We start from the raw sequence: 21,803 nt of genomic DNA, 5'->3' as shown, positions 1-21,803 counted from the left end.
TGCACTAGCAGAGTTACATATTACAAGATTTAAATCAATTTTAAAGGAATGATCATGGGATAGCGACACAACGGATGCCACCAGATAACAAGAGCAGAAGGATGCCACTGGGTTCATTTTTAATTCACAGGATTGTAAGGTTTTAGTGTCACCACGCTAAATTGCAATTTTGACCCTAGCAAGTTAAGCGGCAAGCAATTAACCTTAGGTTGGATAATCCAACAAACAAGCCATCAGATTGAATATTAAGGCCAACAGGTCTCCTGATTGATCCGCCAATTGGGGCCTGATCAGGGCCTGCCGGTAGCAACCGATCGAATCTTCAAAATCAGATTATGATGAAGGCCATCAGATCAACCAAATCCTTCCATATGATCAGAATCTATTACACTATTTAAGGAAATCTCTATGGCAGACTGTTGAACTTAAGGACTACTTATCTTCATCTTCATCCTCATCATCATCTATCTTAGCATTCAAATAAATGGCAAGGCAATAAAAGACTACCTTATCGTGACTTGGCTATATCATTCATTCAGTCATCTTCATCCTCATCTTCATCTAGGATGTAGACCAGGGCACGCTTCCTGCCGGCGAACACACACGCCACTCCCCTTGAAGCTGGACCGCAAGATTCAAATCATCAAAAACTTGAATTTTACATTTTTTATCATAGGGGTAGGAAATATCATAGAGAAAAGAAGCATCATTTTTTCCCCGTAGATTTTTTTTGTGAAAATCTCACCTTGATGTTTTCAAATAACACCACTGAATGATAGCGATTGAAAATTTCATTCGGAATCAAATATTAATAAATAATGAATGCTGAGATGGAAAATTAACAGAATACGATTGCCATTCTGTCTAATAAGTCGCCAACAAAGTATATTTGAGAAAAAAACAGTCAAAAAATGAAAAGAATAAGACTGACGACCAATTTATAAATGGGTTCAAAAATATTCTTACCACTCACGGCCAATGGACGAGACAGATGGTGGGAGATTTTCCGGAGCTTCCCACAGCCCAAGTCCAAAACGACAGCGGATGCCTGCCATCACAAATAAAAAATAATGGATAATCACTGAAGGGTTCTATAAACAAGAAAAGATTAGTGTGGGATTGAATAACTCAATTGTCGACCACATATAAGTTGAATAAATAGTGGCCCTTAAAATGTCGCCCCAAAAATGATTCACGTACCATCAACTCTTGTAATTTCCAACGGTGATGAGTTGTGGATGTCACAATAGGAGTAAAAGGAAGAGTGCCTGCCCTGAACATCATCATGCTAGCATTTTCCATCGACTCAGGCCTAGTCATTCTTTCATTTAATAACAAGACCACCTGGCCATCCTGATTCAGATGAAGGAAAATCAAATGTCTAAAAATGAGGAAAATCAACAATAATAATTGAGGTTTGAGATGATTGGCGAGTACCTTATAGAGGGCTAGATCAACACATTTACACTCGCTGGGAATTCTTAAAATTAAAGCTTGAAATGAAGACTCTACACATTCATTTCCACCTGAGCAGGAGGAAAATCTTCTTATAATGCCTATATTATTTCTCATATCCAAGCAATCATCCGGTAACTTGAAACAAATATAGTCCACGATAGATCCATCAATTTTTTCGTCCTAAAAAAATGAATTGACGTTATAAGCACAAAGCAGAAACAGTAAGGCGAGAGAAAACAGTGAAAAAAATACCTTGCAGTATGATACGGCCGAAGAAATATTAGAGGGGGGCGCAGGGGAGGCAGAAGAAATTGGATACAACGGTAAGAAGTTCTCACAGCGTATCCTTCTAGAAACAGCGGAAAATGGCATGCTGAAAACTTCTTTGAAACTGCAAAAAATTAGTAAAATGAAATATATATAAAACCCAATAAAGAATGAGAAAGATGATAAGCAAAGGAAAAAAGTGCTCTGAAAATTAGTTAAGACGACACATGGGAAAGGACAAACAGATCTGTTGTTAAGACAAATATTAGGTCACGACAAAAGGACGTTTTTTTCCAACTCTGCCATGGCTTTCAAACGCTAAATGCTGTCTGATCTTCTTCAGTAATGATAAATGGTACACTGAGCTTCAAACAGCTCACTTTGTGACGGGGAATTATCATAGTTGACACATGCAAAGAGACGTCAACTCAGTTAGCAAGTAGGTGACATTCCATGCCTCGTGTCTCCCATCGGGTACCCACCTGAGCTATATGAGTCCCATAAACTCACTTTAATCGGAAGGCCCAAAAAGGCCCATTTGGATGGGAAAGATCATAACCGTCAGACGCCATCCGACATTAATAAACACCAAGGGCATTCGTAAGGCCAAGTATTTCCTCATTCTGAGATTGTTGAGGCTTAGGCTCTTCTAGCGTTCCATCTTGTTCTTCCTCTCTCTTTTTTCCTTCATTCTCGATATGTCTCCGTGAAGAATCTATCACTAAGGTACCTCCTGCAGCCTGCCAACAAACAAGTGCCGCGAAGGGTTGTATCAGTATTCCAAAGGAGGAACTGCGACATAATGGGTTATCTCTGAAGGTGTGCACAACAGTGTCTAGAAGGTGTGCACAACAGTGATCAGCAACCCAGACAGAGTATCTACAGTTGTCATCTCATTCTACAGTGTGCACAACAGTGTCTACAGTTGTCATCTCATTCTATATCAGTGTCAAGAAGGTGTGCACAACAGTGATCAGCAACCCAGACAGAGTGTCTTATCTTGTGGGCTCCTAACAAACTTCAATCTGCTCCAAGATTTATGAGGGTGCGGTCCGACAGAGATAAATGACCCCCAGAGAGATTTCTTCCAGTATGCTACTCCAGACTCTATTCTGCTTTGAAAGAAACAGATAGTGTTAGTGAGAGACTATCCCTCATGGGCTAATGGGCCCTATTCTATAAGCCCATTAGCCCTATTATCCTCTCTCCCTCTTAGGGTACATATACCCTTACATGTACTCTTTTCAAGTTATGTCATTATCTTCTTCTTCTCTTCCCCAACATGGTATCAGAGCTCCAGAGCTCCTTCCCTAGGGTTTGACATCGCAGCCCGCAGCCGCCGCGCACGCACAGCAGCCGCAGCCCGCAGCCGCCGCGCACGCACAGCAGCCACAGCCCGAAGCCGTCGCGCACGCACAGCAGCCGCAGCCGCAGCACTACCGTAGCAGCGCCGTAACAGCACCATGCCGTTCACCGAGACCGACTTCCAGGAGAAGCCACTGTCCTACAAGGTGGCTCATCCGCTTCCGTCGGTCCCCGAGACGACACTCTTACGGGGCCCGAATCTACTCCCGTGGATGCGCTTCGTCGAGACCACCTTGAAGGCGCGCCAGCTCTTCAAGCATTGCACTGAAGGCCCCCTTACCGTCGACCACCCACATTATGCAGAGTGGGACGTTGAGGACCAGTTCATCCTCGGCTGGATGTATGCGTACACCCTGGCTCCAGATTTCCGCGACCGTCTTCCGCATCAGAAAACGGTGAAAGGCTTCTGGGATCAGGTGCGCTCTTTCTGTGGCCGGGAAAGCGACTGGTGGCGTCTTTATTCCCTTGCAAGTCAGGCCAGCAATCTCCGTCAGGGGTCGTTGACGATCTCTGAATATGCACTTGCCCACAAGAAGATGTGGGATGAAGTGGATTACTACCTACCGCCCGACGATCCGACGTCCAAGACGTTCCAGAATGTGCTTCTTCTGCGGATCATGGGCTTCCTCAATGGCCTGAACCGCGAGTATGATGACGTACGTCGTCGTGCCTTGCACCGCAAGGAAGGTCCTCCTGCCCTCGAGGAGTTGGTGAAGGAGCTTCAAGAAGAGGAAAGCCACTTCCTCCTCCATGGGACTCCCTCCTCCGGCCCCCCGGGTGAGTCGACCGCACTACTTTCTGCCCTCCCTTCAGGCGGCAAGGCACCGTCGATCCTCCCTACGCCCACCTCCGCCGCTCCTCCAGCTGGGACGACGATTTGCTCGTATTGCGGCAAACCGGGCCACGGGAAGAACAAGTGCAAGAAGCGCCTGAATGACTGGCGAAAGAAGAAAGAGGCCGCAGAAGGCAAGGCCATGGTGGCCCATTCTGATTCCTCCTCCGCCAGCCCCTCCGCAGTGACTATGGACCAGCTTCAGGCAGATTTGGCCCGCCTCCGTGACCAGATGGCTGCCAGCAGAATCCGTCCACGGCCTACTTCGGCGGCTTTGGTGCGTCTTCCCTTCATCTTCAGATGCATGGTACTGTGGCCATACGGCCTTCCACTCACCTGTCGTCTCTGATACGACTTGGGTCCTTGATTCGGGGGCTACCGAACACATGACCCCGAGCAATGCCCGGTTTGTATCATATGAGCGGCATCGTGGTGGCCGCACTGTCCTCACGGCCGGGGGTGGACGTCTCCGTGTGGCCGGAATCGGGGCAGTCTATGTGGACGGCCTCAGTGTGATCCACAACGTTCTCCATGTCCCTGACCTGCGGGCCGTGCTTATGTCTCCGCAGCGCTTAGTTGATGCTATCTCCTGCTCCTTCCACCTACAACCTGACGGCATGTTTCTGTCTGACAAGGTGGGCCGGACTACACCGATTAGGCGGGAGAACGGACTGCTGATGCTGGACGATGGAGGCCGCTCCCAGTGCTTCATGGTGCACCGGACTCTTCTCTCGGTGGCTGAGCAGCGTCGGGGACGCCTTCTGATGGAGCATCAGCGACTTGGACACCCACCTTTCTCCACTTTACAGCGTCTTTTTCCCGCGTTGTGTTCGGGCGTGGACCTTAAGACTATGCTTTGTGAACCTTGTCAGTTAGCCAAGCACCGCAGATCCTCCTTTACTTCATCCTCGTCTCACACATCGACCCCGCTGTTCCGAGTCCACAGTGATGTTTGGGGGCCGGCACCGCAGATCAGTCTGAAAGGGCACCGCTACTTTCTACTCTTTGTGGACGAAGCTACCCGCTATACGTGGGTCTACCTCCTGACTGCGAAGTCGGAGGTTGCGCAGAATGTTCGACACTTTTGCGCCATGGTACAGACACAGTTTGGTCGAGGCATCCAGCGTTTTCGTTCCGACAATGCTCGGGACTTCTTCAACGCTGACCTCGCCTCCTTCTTTGCCGACCGGGGCATCCTCCACGAGTCCTCTTGTGTGGCCACGCCCGAGCAGAATGGCATGGCTGAACGTCGCATCGGCTATGTTACCTCGACGGCGCGGACATTGCTGTTGGACTCCAAGGCGCCGGGGCGTTATTGGGGAGAGGCGGTTTTGACGAGTACTCACCTCGTTAACCGTATCCCCACCCCACTCCTGGAGTTCTCCAGCCCCTTGGACCGGATGACTGTGGCATTCCCGAATGCTTCTTTGCGGACGGGACTCTTGCCTCGTATCTTCGGCTGCACCACCTACGTCCATGATACTTCTCCCACACGCACGAAGTTTGATGCACGCGCACTCCGGTGTGTGTTTGTGGGTTACTCTTCCCTCCAAAAAGGGTACCGGTGCTATCATCCGCCTTCTCGGCGGTTCTTCATCTCGGCAAACGTCACTTTTGCCGAGCATGAACCCTATTTTGGGGACTACTCTACCTCATCACGCCTTCCGCTGGATGAGGCTCCCTCGGCCCCCCCCTTGGGGCCCAGTCCGATCGTGGAGTCCACCACTCCCACTCTACCCTCCTCACTTCCGGATCTTTCTCCCCTTGATTCCTCTTCGTCACTTCCTCCTGCGGGGTCCTTGGACGTGTCCTCAACCTTTTCTTCCTTACCTGCCCTTCCCCTTTCGGCAGCTCTCCCTCTCCCATTGGTCTCCGTTCCTCCTTCCGGCCCCCCATCCTTGTCAAACCCCGGTGCGTCACCCTCCTCCTCTCTCGGTGACCAACCCTTGTCACCCCCCCCTCCCGGTCTACCCTCGCCCTCCGGTGAGTCTCCTACGACTCCCGGTGTGTCGTCTACTGCTCCTCCCGGGGAGTCCCCCATTGCTTCCACTCCTTCTCCTGTCGATGGTGACGATCAGTTGGGGTGGCCTATTGCTCTACGGAAAGGGGTCCGTCAGTGCACTAAGGCCCCCCTCTACCCTCTCTCTCATTACCTCTCCTTTGACCGGCTGAGTCCTCCCTACCGGTTGTTCCTCACCCGCATCAAGTCGGATCCCGTTCCTCGACGCTTAGCCGATGCTATCGCTTCTCCCCAATTGGAAAGCAGCGATGGACGAGGAGATGCAGTCTCTCCTCAAGAACCACACGTGGGACGTCGTTTCACTACCTCCGGGCAAGAGGGTAGTGGACTGCAAGTGGATTCATGCCAAGAAGCATCATGCGGACGGTACTCTTGAACGCCTCAAGTCTCGGCTTGTGGCTCGGGGGTTCACTCAGTCCTATGGCGTGGACTACTTCGAGACGTTCTCTCCCATGGCGAAGATGGAGACTGTCCGGCTTCTTCTGGCGCTTGCAGCGCACTTCCACTGGGCCATCCGCCAGTTCGGCGTCAAGAACGCCTTCTTGCACGGCGACTTGACGGAGGAGGTGTACATGCAGCAACCCCCGGGCTACTCACTCGGCCCCCCCGGTCACGTGTGCTGACTGCGGAAGTCCCTCTATGGACTCAAGCAGTCCCCGCGCATGTGGTTTGGGAGGTTCTCCTCTGTTCTGAAGACCGAAGGGTACACTCAGAGCAATGGAGATGCCTCTCTCTTCTTCCGTCACCACCCAAACGGTGTCTCCATTCTTGCCGTGTACATCGACGACATCCTTATCACGGGATCTGATGCTGCCGAAGCTGTCCGCCTCAGCACTGCCTTGGCTAAGGAGTTTGAGATCAAGGCCCTAGGCCTTTTTCGCTACTTCCTTGGTCTTGAGGTAGCCTACTCCCCCCGTGGGATCTTCGTCTCGCAGCAGAAATACGCCGTCGACTTACTGGCACTGACAGGGATGACCGATTGTGCGCCGGTGAGCACTCCCATTGATCCCAACGTGAAGTTGGGCAAAGGGGAGGATTCGCCGCTGACGAATTCCCACCGGTATCAGCAGCTGGTGGGGAAGCTCCTCTACTTGACGCACACTCGGCCCGACATCGCCTTCGCCGTCAACCTGCTCAGTCAGTTTATGCACTCCCCACGGGAGATTCACCATCAGGCCGCCCACCGGGTCCTTGCGTACCTGAAGGGCTGCCCCGGAAAGGGCCTGCTCTTCCCTCGCAGCACTGACCAGACAGTGAAAGTCTACACTGATGCTGACTTTGCCGGCTCCGTTGTGGATCATCGGTCTACCACGGGCTACTGCACGTTTGTTTTTGGCAGTCTCGTCAGCTGGAAAAGTAGCAAGCAGGACAAAGTCTCCCGCTCTAGCGCCGAAGCTGAGTACCGCGCACTCGCCGATGGGGCCTCTGAGGGCCAGTGGATTTACGGCATCCTTCACGATCTTCGCGTGGAGTATGCTAGCCCGATTCACTTCTGCGACAACAAGTCGACGATCGCGTTGGCCAAGAACCCTGGACAACAGGGCCGCATCAAGCACATGGAGCGCAACCGCTACTTCTTCAAGGAGTGAGTTGACGAAGGGATCTTTGACCTGGACTTTGTTGCATCCGCCGACCAGGCAGCGGACGTCCTTACCAAGGGACTCTCCCGCCCTCTTCTTCAACGTGCCGTCTCCAAGCTCGGTATGGAAGATATCCATACTTCGCTATGGGGTGTTAGTGATAGACTATCTCATGGGCTAATGGGCCCTATTCTATAAGCCCATTAGCCCTATTATCCTCTCTCCCTCTTAGGGTACATATACCCTTACATGTACTCTGTTCAAGTTATGTCATTATCTTCTTCTTCTCTTCCCCAACAGGTAGGGTGTTGTTAATCGAGACGTTTTCTTTTATTTTTATAAACTATTGTTATTGGGCCACATGGTTTAAGTGGCTCATAATTGTTCATTTTATTTCAAGTTCTTATAAGTGGGCCTTATGTGTTTAAGTGGGCCCTGAGGGAATAGGTCACTTCATTGAGTAGACCCCAACCCTGGCCTCAGCATTGTTAAGACACCGACAAAATTATACTGTGAGGTGAAGATCCTCGTGATAGTGTCAATAACAATGCATAGATCTTGACTCTCCCAACAATACGAAAGTTTATAATGCCTTCCAATCCAATTGTTCAACAGAAAACGAATAGTAAACGCAACGAAGGACGAGAACCGCAAACTAAAGCACGGAAATAGATGCTAGGAATTCTCCCTGGTAGATCAGTGTAGCTGATGACCGAACCGGCTCCAATAGCTCCACGCGGAGGATCTCCTCCCACCCTTGCGACGTAGTTTGCAACAACTTCTTGATGCCTGATCAAAAACCCTCTCTCTGCTTTATATAAAGATTCCCACGCTTTATTCAAATACTCACACGTTCTGCACGTTCTGAAACCTGGCATCTTCTTTTCCTTTGACAAGTCTTCACCAGAGACATCAGAATCTGTCAGCACAGGAGAGGCCTGGATTGTAGTGAACACCTATTGCCCCAGCTGAATTAGATCTCAATGGGCGCGCCGCATTGCAAAAAGGCTGTCAGCATAGTGTCAGAAAGTAAGGTTAAGTGATACAGTACAGACTCTTGCAGTGACAATGATGTTGGTGATGGCAGTGATGATGACGAAGTGCACGACTGATACGACTCCGACGCATCTAGGGCTTTTCATCATTTAGCCCAGTTGGGGCATTTAGGTCATTTGGACCTCTTTGTAATTCCTTTAAATAGAGCATCCCTCCCTTGAGGAAGGCAGCCAGCCAAGAAGTATCACAAAGAATGTTTCTGGCTCCCCCCGGCGACGTCCATTCTGCTGGACCCCTTCCGTAGGCAACGTCCACTCCACCTGCCCCCACCTGCCATAGACCATCCCGGCATCTTCTCTCTCCCTTCTCGTCTTCCCCCGATACGAACCAACCAGGTTCGTATCAACGACTCACCGACAGTAATAGAAAGTAGGGAACATGGCAGGCCAGATGGCAGCTCGCGGCACTTCCATTGTCTGTCTGCTGTGGAGATATGAGCTACTGTGGCCTCCCGGAGGTTGGATTTTCAGGCTACAGCCACCACCCAGGGTTTAGGTTCACGGAGCCGAGGAGGTCTGTAACTTGTCTACGACATCTCTGTTGCAGAGACACAGTGGATACACAGCATGGATTGCTGGCTGAGGTCAGACCATGGGCAGTCAGTAGTCGACCCACGGTCGACCCACAGTAGGTCCCCAGTTGCTGGGGCTGGGGCTCGCAAGTCCCCAGTTTGGCCTCACGAGTCCACGAGTTGGCCCACTATGGGAACCGAGCTGCAGCGGACTGCTCTGCACCAGTGCATCCTAGTGTCTGCCCATTCCAACCCAATATTAGAGGACAATATCGGGACATCTGTTAGTGCACATCCCTGTTAAGGCCCATGCATCGTAAACCTAGATATATTCCAGGTAGAGGGCTTACCTCCTGACACAACATTGTAAAATGAAATTTACATGTTACACAACAAACAAACAAAGATGACATTAAACAAAGATGACATTATAAGAGTACTTGAAATCTACTGGAACAAGCATTTAGAAATCCGTTACTACAAGATTTATCATTTAATTTGACTTTACAGCAATTATACCATTCAGGCAAAATTTTGTTCTGTTTTCTCGTATGTGCATTTATGATATGTTCTTTTCTAAGACATCACCACCACACCAATAAGAAGATCCGAAAGTGGGCTACGTGCAGGATCTCACACGTGGGAGCTCAGCTACAATCCTTTCATTCAAGAACCGGTTTGTGGGCGGCAACTATGACTGAAGGCTGAGAACGGAGAGACCTGTGACCAGAGAAGGGAGAAGGATCGTCTGATCCTTCTCATCTGTTTTCCTTTTCCAACTCTTCTTTTCCCCCCACTCTGGATTTGACATTGATGTTTCTTTTGATCTATCTACTCCAACATTGGTTCCCATTGATGGATTTCAAATCTGGATGAAATTCTGAAGTAACGATACCTGACGGTATCAATTTAGCAGTAACATGAATCCATGAAAGCAACATAGGAGTCATGAAGTGGCATTCACAAATCTTCAGTCTGCAAACTGTGATGCTCCAAAACTATGGAAGGCAGTAAAACGATTACAGAAATTGTGCATCCAGTATAAAATAACATCAAATGAGAAAAGCTTTGTACAACAGCAGCAAACAAGGTGGATATTCTATATTCCTCAAATAAATGACCAGATCAAACATGTACTTTTGTAAAACGGAATAGCTTCTCAGCATCATAGGTACTAAAGCAGAGAGACAAATAATGTCTAAAGGGGATAAACAGACGTACTTATCCTCCAATTTGGCAAATTCCTGGGCCAATGTTCGACTCAAGAAAGCAGAATCCATAAACCCCCCGAACGCTTTAAGTTCCTCAACCCTTTCCATTGTCTCCCTAGATCAACATTTAATATATTAAATCAGAAGCTAATAATGACAAATACAAAGGGAATGGACCAGAAAATAACCGATTAAAAAATCTACAATTAGTAGAAATCTTAACTTATTTTTGTTATTGGATGTAACAACAACTAGCCACAACTCAAGTAGCAGATAATGAAATAAACATCGACAAAATGGACTGATATGAAACTGTAAGAATACAAATAGAAAAACGTGATGATAACCAAGCTAGGAAGAAGAAGAGGTCGGATGCAGAAAGTTACTAAGGTCAAAAGGATTACACATCAACTTCCACATCATGAAACAGGCTAGATGCTTCCAGGAAATGCTTCACAGGGTCCCAGTTGAAATGAAACTTCAAATATGTGATAATAAGTTCACTGCGAAGAATTGATAATTGTTACCACAGATAACATGTACTCATGGAAGTCACAAAGAGAAGGCAATTAAAGACTCACATGTCCGGTTGCGCGATCATAGTGGTTGATTCAGACATGAGCAACTTTATACACCTCATAAGCCAACTAAAGAAATTTTGAAGCTGTAGGCGCAAATGAAAACATGATTCTGGATGAGGGGGAATCAATAAAGTTCATTTAAAGCAATAAACATTAAAAATAAACATAGGATAATTTGTCAAACATCCACCTCAAGTATAAGGTTTTCAAATTGATTTTGAATAAGAATGAAGGAAGAAAAATCATAACAAATTTAAAATTGTATTTCCCTAACGAACTAAGAATAGACAGCCTGAGGCAAGCATCTTCTCAAATCCAAGGATTTTTTGCTGCCAAGCTAGGCAACAGATCCACTTTCCACTATTGGCAGGATGATTGGTCAACTCAGACCCCCTTATGTACAGAGTTCCCACGGCTATTTTCCCTAGCGAGGATTCCTAGGACCATGGTACGTGACAGTTGGAATGACAAGTAGAATCAATTGTTGGTCTGCAACTTGTCCACATAAAGGGAGCATGATTATCAGATGTTGCAGAAGTCCCTAGACAACCTTCGACCTGCTACCGGGGCGCAAGACAGGTGGAAGTGGTCTAGTATACCTTTTCCCATCAGGGGGTGCATATGCACTAATCAGACGGAGAAAAACAAAGGAGGAACCATTGATGATCAATGCATGCCGAGTTATATGCAACAGAAGACCCCCCTAAACGCGTGGTTGTTTGGGTGGCTGCTCCTTTTAAGAAGATAAGTGATGCCAGCCTCCAAGAGGAGATGGCTACCAGGAGTCCTGGCAGTGTGTGCAATGTGCATGGGGTTCAAGAAGACCGCAACCATCTTTACTTAGAATGCCTGTTTGGTCAAGCAGTTTGGGCCGTCGAGTTTATGACGGGAGGATGTCTCCTTAAAGGAGGCCTTCTGGGATGTTCCATGGGACAGGGTATCCAGGGGCCGTTAGGAGCAGGGACTGCTGTTTTGTGCCTTGGGCAATATGGCAACACAGCAATGAGGGTGTTTTCAAAGGACAGATGGCATCGCTGGTCAGTGGAAAGCTCAATATCTTTTTGGTTTAGAGGGAGATGAATGAAGGTTGTGGGAACCCCTTGGGTCAAGTGTGTCTTTATAATTTTCTACTAATTAATCATGTTGGGAGGATCACCGATCTTGGGTGACCTTTCCCCCCTTTTTATTAAAGAAAAGAATCGGCCACATTGATAATACATAGTCATACCAGAAAGGCTATGAGTCTAGTCACAAATAACAACATATTCGATAAGGATTCCAAAAAATCATGGAAATTTTGAAAATTGATATTCTAGGCCAATAGAGACTGTGATTCAAGTCCAAAAAATTCATGTTAGAAAATAAGCACAAAAAATTTGTAAAATGTATATGTTGAGGCCAAATCAGGAAGGCTTTACTTCTAACCATAGAGGGGTGGGTTGTTAGATAACCACAGAAAGTTCTAGGAACTTTGGCAAAATATATTATAGTAAACCAGGAAAGCTAAGATTCTAGTAAAAAAGCAGCTGGCTTTAAATTCGTTAGTTACACAGTTTGCCTGATACGATCCAGGACTGTATCATTATGAGATATTTATCTACATGAACGAAATCTGCTATGAACCTATTCTGGAAGTGACCAAATGTGTTAATTTTACTTCACTTGAACATCCAATGGAACTATGTTATTGGTAGACCCGACTCAGCCGGAGAGAAGAGGACGAGAGAAAAGAAACTTGACTTCACAAAAATTGTAGCAACACCGTCAATGTTTTCCCCCACCTTCCCACTTTTCCCGTGAATACAAGCAAGGAGTTGCCGGAGTGGCAAGCCTCCCCTACGAGGAAATAAGGGTGCCCGGGGCGTCGGGATAAACAACCCAAAAAGAGAGAGACGGGATCCCCACAGAGGCCGAGGGGGAGCGCGAGAGAGAGAGAGAGAGCGAGGAGAGGGCGAGAGAGAGCCCTAATCCCCGCTCCCGCCTCCAGCTTGGGCCGTCCCCTCCGATGGGCTCGCTCCCGGTCCATTAGTGGCTTCCAGTGGTGATGGATCCTTTGGCTCTTTGACTCGTCGCCGATAGGTCCGTATTGGGGGCGTATCAGTTATTTTTTCCACACGCAGAAGATACGAGTACCACCTAAACTTTCTTACACTCTACATTCATTAAAACTGAGGTCTTTCTCTAGAATAGTAGACCCAGTTCATGGAATTGCTCGTTCAAGGTTGCCAACTATGAGGATGCCCTAGCCTCTGCTCGGCCTCCTCTCGGATCTTCCAGTTTCACCTCTCCTACCCCGGGAATTTCTACCTCGCCTAGCCCTCTACCCTCCTTCCGATACGAACCTAGATCCAGGTTCATATCACTTTCCACTGTTCTTTCCATTACCTTTTCCTTCTATAAGACTTTTGAGGGGCTGCCAGAGAATGAGCTACCCTGATGGCATTCCATTTCAACAATACGCATATGACACCACCTTCTTTATAGAAGGCTTGGTGGAGGAGGTGAGAAACTTGTCCATTCTACTTGACCTATTTGCAGATTTTTCACGTCTTCAAATCAATCGTGCCAAGTCAGCCTCTCTGGGAAGTAGATCATCCCAAGAAGAGGAGATTCAGTGTGCAGAGGCCTTGGGATCACTGATTATGAGGCAACCTATGCAGTATTTGGGCATGCCACTGATGAGGGGGAGAATGACAAACACAAATTGGCAGCCAGCTGCCGTGAAAGTAGAACATTGTTTGGAGGATGTGAAACCAAAGTGTTGTCGAGAGGGAGGCGTTTTCTGCTACTACAGTCAGTACTTTCAGTGATTCTCATTTTCCCTAAATCAGTGTTTACGATGGCAGAGGAAATTGGTAGGAGACTGGATGGCCTGATGAGGTGCTTCCCATGGAAAGGCTTTGAGCTGGAACAAAGCAGTAGACTCACAAATGGTTGCTTGGGGTATTATCTGCAGACCTTCCAAGTAGGGAGGACTAGGGGTCTTGCATGTACAAAGTATGAACATGGCATTGCTAACAAAGTGGGTGGCAAGGATTATGAATCCTCGGTATGTAGTCACCATCCATATACAGTGGACAGTTAAGCTGGGGGCCTGAATTGGGAAAGGAGAGCAACCCTGTGCAGAGAGTCTTCACCATTTTGGCAGGGAACAGACAAATCTTCTCCCAAGTACATGAGTTCTTCTCCGCCAAGTTAGGAGATGGCTCAGTGCTTCAGTATTGGTTGATGCATGGTTGCCATGAGGCGCTTTAAGAGAGGCGTTTCCTTGCTTATATGCGCTGGCACAAGGCCCTACTGTCACAGTGTGGGAATGTCAGGGCTCAACATGGAACCTTATCGTAGACGATGCTCTGTCAGATCAGCTGGTGGCAGAATTCTTGGATGTAGCAATCCTTGTTACAGAATAGCCCTTGCATGTCTGGTTTCCTTGGGCTGTGGAAGGAGAGGAAAGAGTTTGAACATGTTCAGGTTGGCCAATAGGGGCCCATAAGAATTGAACTGGGTGGTCACAGTCTCGTTGGGTGATCATCCTTTAAGTCTTTTCTAAAAAACCATTTAAAAAGACCATTTCTTGATAGGGATTTATATTGAGACTTTATAAAAAAGACTGACCAGAAATCCCTCAACAAAGATGATCCAGGGGGAGACTAATCTGATAGACACCATCCGAGTGTGGAAATTAGCAAACATGAAATGTTACAATTGAACACTTTTTCACACCAATAAAAGACAGGTCCCGCAAGAGAAGATCTAATATAATGCAAAGTATCCAGGGTCAGACTTCACTATGGGTTCATGATTTACACTTGAACCAAGGGTATCTTCCATAAAACAAAACAAAAATTATAATGGCAAGATCAATCAAAAACGCACTCCAAAGTGATGAAGCAATAAAATCAAGAAATCTATGAAATACTGCATCCTGGAGACACATTTGAAAGCTTGAAGATAAATTTCTATTGGGTGATACAATTTTTATGAGATAATGTAACTATGATTTTCACCGTTATAGAAGAATTATATAGAAGAAGAGATAAAATGTACCTCATGGGTGACAATTGCCAGAACCCGCAGAAAGCGTTCAACTTGCACAAGCAACAATGCAGCCTTTTCTGCGGCATTGTTGATGACTTTCTCATCGAGCCCTACATTGTGATAACGCGATCGCCATCTTGAAAGACCTCGCAGCTCACCAATTCGAAATCCAATGACTTCAGCTGCAGGCTGCACTCAATAATTGAGTTCCATAATAAAATAGGCAAAGAAAATCGTTGGAAGGAATAAATTATAAAAAGAATTCAACAGAAGCACTCAACCAGTATCCAAGTTGGCCAAGTAAGAGGACATCCGACAAACAATAGTTATGATAAGACAAAAAAGAAGAGAAGAAAATCACATTGCTGAGAGAATATTTAGCAGGACTAAATGAAGATAATTTATATTTTTAAAAAATATTGTCACAAATCTTTCCAAAAACAACAAAATATCCTGAAAACCTATCCAGCCATTCAGCTACGTATCTCCCAAAGTAATGTACATGAAAAAAATACTGTCAACTTCATGAAGAATGGTTAAACAACAAGAGTTGTGCATCCAAGTTGCTCATTTAGTGGTTGTGCATCCAAGTTGCTCATTTAGTGGTACCATATCGACCATTATCATTGAACACCCAATAAATTGGTGAACACCCCATTAAGACCTTACAGTCCCTTCACCATCAATCCTATCGTATTCAAACCCTTCCCTCTCCTCCTGTCACCTGTTGAAGCCATGTTGCCTTTAATCTCTCTGCTTCATGCATGGCTCCATCTGTAGAAGTTGTTCTTCCCCTGAACAACACCTCATTTTGATGCAACCAGATGGCCCACAACACCGCCAATGTTTGGCCACCTTTATTTCCTCTGCCTCTGCAGTCCTGGATTGAGGCCCAGAAAGTCTCTTCAGATGTCAACTTCACCCTTGATAATACCCGGCTAGCCCAAATCGTGCGAGCAAATAAGCACTCAAAGAAGAAATGATTGCAGTCTTCTTTCCCATTAGAGCATAGTAGGCGTGGTGACAATGTATTCAGATATAGCCTTTTGCAAAATACTTGTTATTATTCTCCTTTGTGCTAGCAGCCAACAAAAGATCCTCACCTTCAGTGAGACTTTTTGTCGTCATATGAATCTGCATACCCGGATTAGCGACCTGTCTTCCTCTCACCCCTCACAGATCCTTGCATAGGCTTTCTGAACTGAGAAGGGGACATTTATCCATACCCAACTATCCTGCTCTCTGCCATTTTTTCTCAACTTGATTAGGTATTGTTGCATGTCCATCAGTTCAGACAAGCGCTGGCCGGATAAGGCATATGGTATGATCAAGATCCACGCTCCATTCCAACAGTTGCGAACATGGGCATTTTGATTGTGTGAGAGTACATACAGACGAGGGAACGACTCACTAAAGATGCCTTGTGCCAACCATGCATCCCTCCAGTATTAATATGTTGCTTCCTTGTCTAGCTTGGCAAAAAAGAATCCTTGTACTCGTGGAAAAATCTGTTTAAGCCCTTGCCCGAATGGCAATGCACCATGATACAGATCTGCCTTTCTGTCCCAATTCAGTCCCCTGCCATAGATGACTCACAGTAATTCGATGACAAGATCGTCCCGTGGATTCATAATTTTCCACACCCATTTAGAGAATCATGCTGTGTTCATACCCAGCATGTGTAGGACCCCCAAACCACCCACTTTGGTGGGACAACATAACTTGTCCCAAGCCATCATTCAAAGTCCCCAACTTTGTTCCAGCCCAGATCCTCTGCATAGAAAATGTCACCATGCCTTCTAATCTCTTCCCAACCCCACTGGCATCTTGAATACTGATAGGTAGAATATCATAATGGATGAGAGTACTGATTGCAGCCACACTAATCAACCACCTCTCAATAACACCTTAGCTTGCTACCCCTTCAGTTGTCTTTCCACCTTCTTGATGACTAGTTGTCAATCTGCTCTTGCCATCGTTCCCTTCGTCAGTAGTAGGCCCAAATACCTCATTGGGAGTCTCTCAATCAGTGCTCTCAGTATCTTTGCTCACTGTGTCTCCTCTTATGGAGGGTCACACATGAAGGCAGGTTTGCTCCAATTGTTTTGTAGTTTTGAAAAATCTGTGAACAGATCAATTATGAAAGACATATTATGAAAGCTTCCCTTGAACAACCTTTGATGAAGGTGTCACCAGCATACTGGAGCAGAGGAATCCCATTTTAGTTGATAGCCTTGCAACAATCCTTGATAGCACACCTGATCAATACATACTGCAAGTGGCTCCATTGCTAGGACGAACAAAAACAGTGCCAGTGGGAATCCTTGTCGCACCCCTCGTTGTGGCTGGATTTGACTTCCTTCTGGTTGTCCATTAATCAGCACCTAGCAAAAGTGTGCTGCGATGCATCTCTTCACCCAGATGGCCCATTCCTTAGGGAAACCCCTCCTTTTCATAGAGATCCACAAAAATTCCCAGTCTATTGAATCCTAAACCTTAGTAAAATTGACCTTCCATATAAACCCTCCAGTACCATTCCTCTTCCATGTTGGTATTTCTCCTGCTTTTACTGCGATGTCCACCAAGAGTCTACCTGGAATGAGCAGGTCCAACAAGCTCTCCTATCTTGGCCCTCAGCCTGTATGCCAGCACCTTGGCAATAATCATATGGTTTGACATTGAAATGGGCCTGAAATTTTGTCCACCCCTTTGACATTTCGGCAGGAGGAATAGACGTGATCTATTGTTCTTCTCTATATTCCCTCATGCTTGTCTAAATTCTTCAAGCGTGGCCATCACATCCTGTCCAATCAAATTCCAACACTCGCTATAAAAGAATGCTAGGATACTTTCTGGACATGGAGCTCCCTCCCCATTCAGCTCCTTGATTGCCGCCATGACCTCTTCATCTGAAAACGAACGGATCAATTTTGCTAGATGTTCAGGGCTCACCATTTTTGCCCACCTACAAAACCACTTCCACATGTTCTATTCCCCTTTTTGGAGAAGGATCGGAAGTGGTCTGCAATGGCCTATCCTACCGTGTGTGATCCAATGTGTTCTTATTGTTGCCTGGGCGAAGCCATAATTATCTCAAGCATTCTCTCCAGTCCATCTCCAATTTCTTGTCTTCCTCTGCCACCACCCCCTGACATCCTCTGTGTTCTTGAGCCTCTTCTCCCTCTAGAGCTCTGATGTCTTCCAACTCATCCAGTTGCTTTACTCTGGGTAGAGCTTCATGCTTCCTCTTCCTCCTGGTTTCCCAAACCCGTTTCTGATACCCCATCAAATGTTACCACAGCCCTTTTAGTCTCTTGGCCAGCATCTCTATGTCCGATCTTGCTCTGTGTTGCGCAGTCCATGCTCATCCTTGAATTTGACTTCATGGAACACCGATTTATCTATCTTAAATATGCGGATGGCCTGAAGGTCTCATTTGTTGCCCACACGATGGGAGTATAATCCGATAATGTCCTTGGTAGTGATCTCATGTCAGCATTTGGGAAGTTTTCTTCCACCTCGACTGAGCTACTGTGGCTATTATCTGCATGTCTTCTGCATCCCTGGATTCTATTTCTGTCATATTGTCTCCCTGGTTTCCAGCCTTTTCCACTGGTGTTTTTATCTAATAATCGCCAAAAATATAATCATGCCTTCCTCAGGACAACTTTAGTCACATAGAACAGAAAAAATAAGGCATGAATATCCAGTGAAAATCTAAAGTATGAACATTTGACTGGATTGATTGAGGGTTTCTTCGTTTTGGCCATTAGGTTTGAACTAGTAAACAACATCAGGACTTGATTGAAGAGATGTGAATACCCAAAGATGATATATTATAATGACCGGAGAGAAAAAAAGGGAAAATGCAACTGCTACCAATTCTTGTAAGATCGACAAATTTTGATCTTACACAGACCATAATATGACTCAAGGTTTTATTTTTGTTCTGTAAGCCATAACACAGCTTCTCACTATGGCATTTCTTTAATCATTGCACCTACATGTCCCATTGAATCAATTATTTTGAATACTCCAACACAGGTTTTCCTAGTGCAGAACACATCTCCTATGGCATTTCCCATTGCCTCAAGTATTCGCTAAAGCTTTCAACAATGAGGATTGAAATGAAGAACAACTAAACGCAATAACAATAAAGGCCTGTAAAGGTTTTTATGTCTCAAAAATGAATCTCCATAGGTTCCACACAGAAGTAACTTGAAAAGTGAGACCAAGGGAAAAGGTTATTTAAGCCATACATACTTGAAGATGCTCACGGATAATCACAGTAATATCCTTGGCAGCACCATCAACAGCTTTAGTGATACGTTTCAGACCCTGTCGCAAAAAATGTCAACTTAAATGTCACAAAATATTTTCTGTTATTACTTTGTTATACCACTTCACCAAGAGAATTGACTAAAAATTGATGGAGCGGCGGACTTGATCTAGCGCCAAGCAAGAGAGACAGAAACTCCTCATCCGGGCTTGAGTCAAGCCCTACAAGCAGCAATGCTATCAAAACCAGAACTTGGTGGTAGGAATGTGGTATTAACTAAAATTACCATGGTCAACGATCAAAGAAGATAAGGAGTTAAGCTTTTCATGGAATGTGCTCATCGCATCAGACCATTGTTTGTTCATCACTGCCAAGGAGACACGGACGACACCAATTAAGTCCTCAATACTAGATGCATGAAGCGCCACCTGATATAGCTCATTTCTTCTGTGAAAGATAGTAATACAAGATTATTCTATCGTATATTAGGAACAAGGAGAATAACTCCTGCAAAAAATAAAGATACACGATTTGACATAAGATAAAGAAAATAATAAATTAACTAATTAATGCATTATCAGTCGATGGAATCTATTGTAAATTCTATGTTAAGAAGAATACACCTTCCTCACCAAAACCTATACAGTATGTTTCTGAACCCATTAAATAATAAATCAAGTCCAATGGCACCTGTTAGATCATCACGGCCCAGTTAGGGCTAATTTTACTAACTTATGGGCCTGAGGCCATGTACGTGTAATAGACTAATCCTAGGGATCTAATGGAAAAACTAACCTAAAATGGATTTAAATAAAGGCCCAATAAGGGCCCATTAACGGCCCACTAAGGACCCATTAAGGGCCCAATAGTGAGGGGCCCATTTAGGGAATATATTAGGTCCATTAAGGACCTAATATATGCTGGGCCTGATTTATATCAGGCCCAGCCTCCAACAGCTATAAATATAGCTGTTGGAAGTCCTTTTTGAAAAAGGGATCTCTTCTGCAGCTTTTTTCAACGATCAGTTTTTGACCGTTGGACAAAAGCATTAACCTCTCTCTCTCTCTGTGAAAATTTGTATAAAAGGGGCATCTGTTCAGTAATAAAGATCAGTTCATTTTGCCCCAATTTCTCTGTCTCTTCTCCACATTCTCAATTCTCTCTGCAGTCCACTATCTCATCTTTTCCTTCAATTTATTACAGCAACTCACCTAAATGCCAAGTCTTCCTCTGCCTCCAACTCAACGTGATTGTAACCAAACCTAACCAAAGCGTCAAGGCCACTGATGTGAATTTTCAAACCACACATGCGCAACCCACAGGCATTCATGCAGTGCATTTGTGCAGTTCCCAACAATTTTCTGCACTGACCAGAAAGTTGTCATCTGCAACTCTCTGGTTCTCATCTAAACCTTCCTTGTTCCAGAATTAAAGGGACATTGCTGGAGAACTCATCAGGTGAGGATGAAGTAGACGGGCAAGCTCAGCATACACACATTTCTGCCACCGTTTAACAACTTTTTCTGCAGAACCAGTTTTTACCTGGGTTCATTCTCTCTTTTTTTCTCTCGCTGTATAGCTTACAGCCGTAACCATCCGCATCTGAGGGTACTGTTTGTCAATTTAGTTGTCATGTATTTTTAATTTTTTTATTTGAAATATGCAACAATGAATGCTTTATAATATGTTCAAAATTCACATGATGCATGTATGTATGTATACATGCATTTATGGATGTATGCGTATACATATGTACGTTCGTATGTGGACTTGCATAAATGTAAGCATGTGCACAAGTTCATATGGAGGTTTGTACCTAATTAAGGATATGTATCGATATGTGTGTATGTACCTTTAAAAAAAGTCATGTCTATCTAATAACTATAAAGTGATAGATGTCAAGATTTATAAAGGTATTTTAAACTTAAAAAGCAATTACTAAAAATCTATGTCTACCCAATATCCAATATCTAAAAAAATTAACTAATAACAATATTCAATAATGAACAGTAATTATAATAAATAAATAAAATATCAATAATTCCATTTTTAATTTGATTTGTTTAGTAATAAAATCAGACCTGCTTTGTGAGGACTTGTAATACACCAGCAGAATAGCAATCTTCCCAGAGTTACTCATTTTGATAAACAATGTATGATCTCTATTGCTGGGTCGATAGCCCATTTCTTTCGTAGCATGAGAGAACTTCCCAAACCATGCCCGAGGGGACTGTTTCAAACCATACAAGGTTCTCTTCAACTGCCATACATGTCCTCTTGCTGCCAGTATATCGCATCCAGGCAGAATCTGCATATAGATTTCTACATCCAGGTCACCGTGAAGAAATGCATTCTTGACGTTGTATTGATGCAACCTCCAGTGTTGACTGGCTGCCACACATAGCAGGATTCGAACAGAGGTTAAGTTGGCCAGCGGAGCAAATTTTTCTCCACAGTCAATGCCGTAAGACTGTGAGTAACCCTTAGCTACCAGTTGGGCCTTGTACCATTCAAGTGAACCATCTGCATTATATTTGACTGTATGCACCTATCTACAGCCAACAGCCTCTTTTCCCTCAAGCACGAACACAATCGCCCAAGCATC

General features: G+C 45.4%; 1 protein-coding gene across 6 annotated transcripts in view; it reads right to left on the bottom strand.

Moving 5' to 3' along the window:
* Positions 1–333: 333 nt before the first annotated feature.
* APC4 (Transducin/WD40 repeat-like superfamily protein) overlaps positions 334–21,803 on the bottom strand; it is a 38,769-nt gene continuing 17,299 nt past the window's right edge. For 4 of the 6 annotated variants that reach the window (XM_078587135.1, XM_078587138.1, XM_078587139.1 and 1 more), the window contains 12 exons: positions 19,485–19,645; positions 19,319–19,419; positions 19,183–19,257; positions 14,929–15,108; positions 10,882–10,964; positions 10,705–10,803; positions 10,311–10,415; positions 1,711–1,849; positions 1,438–1,638; positions 1,201–1,353; positions 967–1,048; positions 334–621 (listed from right to left, as the gene is read on the bottom strand). In XM_078587135.1, the coding sequence (XP_078443261.1) occupies positions 536–621; positions 967–1,048; positions 1,201–1,353; positions 1,438–1,638; positions 1,711–1,849; positions 10,311–10,415; positions 10,705–10,803; positions 10,882–10,964; positions 14,929–15,108; positions 19,183–19,257; positions 19,319–19,419; positions 19,485–19,645 (1,465 nt within the window). In that variant the 3' untranslated portion in view covers positions 334–535. Of the gene's footprint in view, positions 622–966; positions 1,049–1,200; positions 1,354–1,437; positions 1,639–1,710; positions 1,850–10,310; positions 10,416–10,704; positions 10,804–10,881; positions 10,965–14,928; positions 15,109–19,182; positions 19,258–19,318; positions 19,420–19,484; positions 19,646–21,803 lie in introns of those variants that run through there. The other 2 variants (XM_078587136.1, XR_013583878.1) reach the window with 2 other exon arrangements.

Source organism: Wolffia australiana, chromosome 15 (genome assembly GCF_029677425.1).
Source record: "Wolffia australiana isolate 7733 chromosome 15, ASM2967742v1".
Taxonomy (NCBI): domain Eukaryota; kingdom Viridiplantae; phylum Streptophyta; class Magnoliopsida; order Alismatales; family Araceae; genus Wolffia; species Wolffia australiana.
Note: the sequence above shows the minus strand (reverse complement) of the source record. Positions and strands in the feature narration are given on the sequence as shown.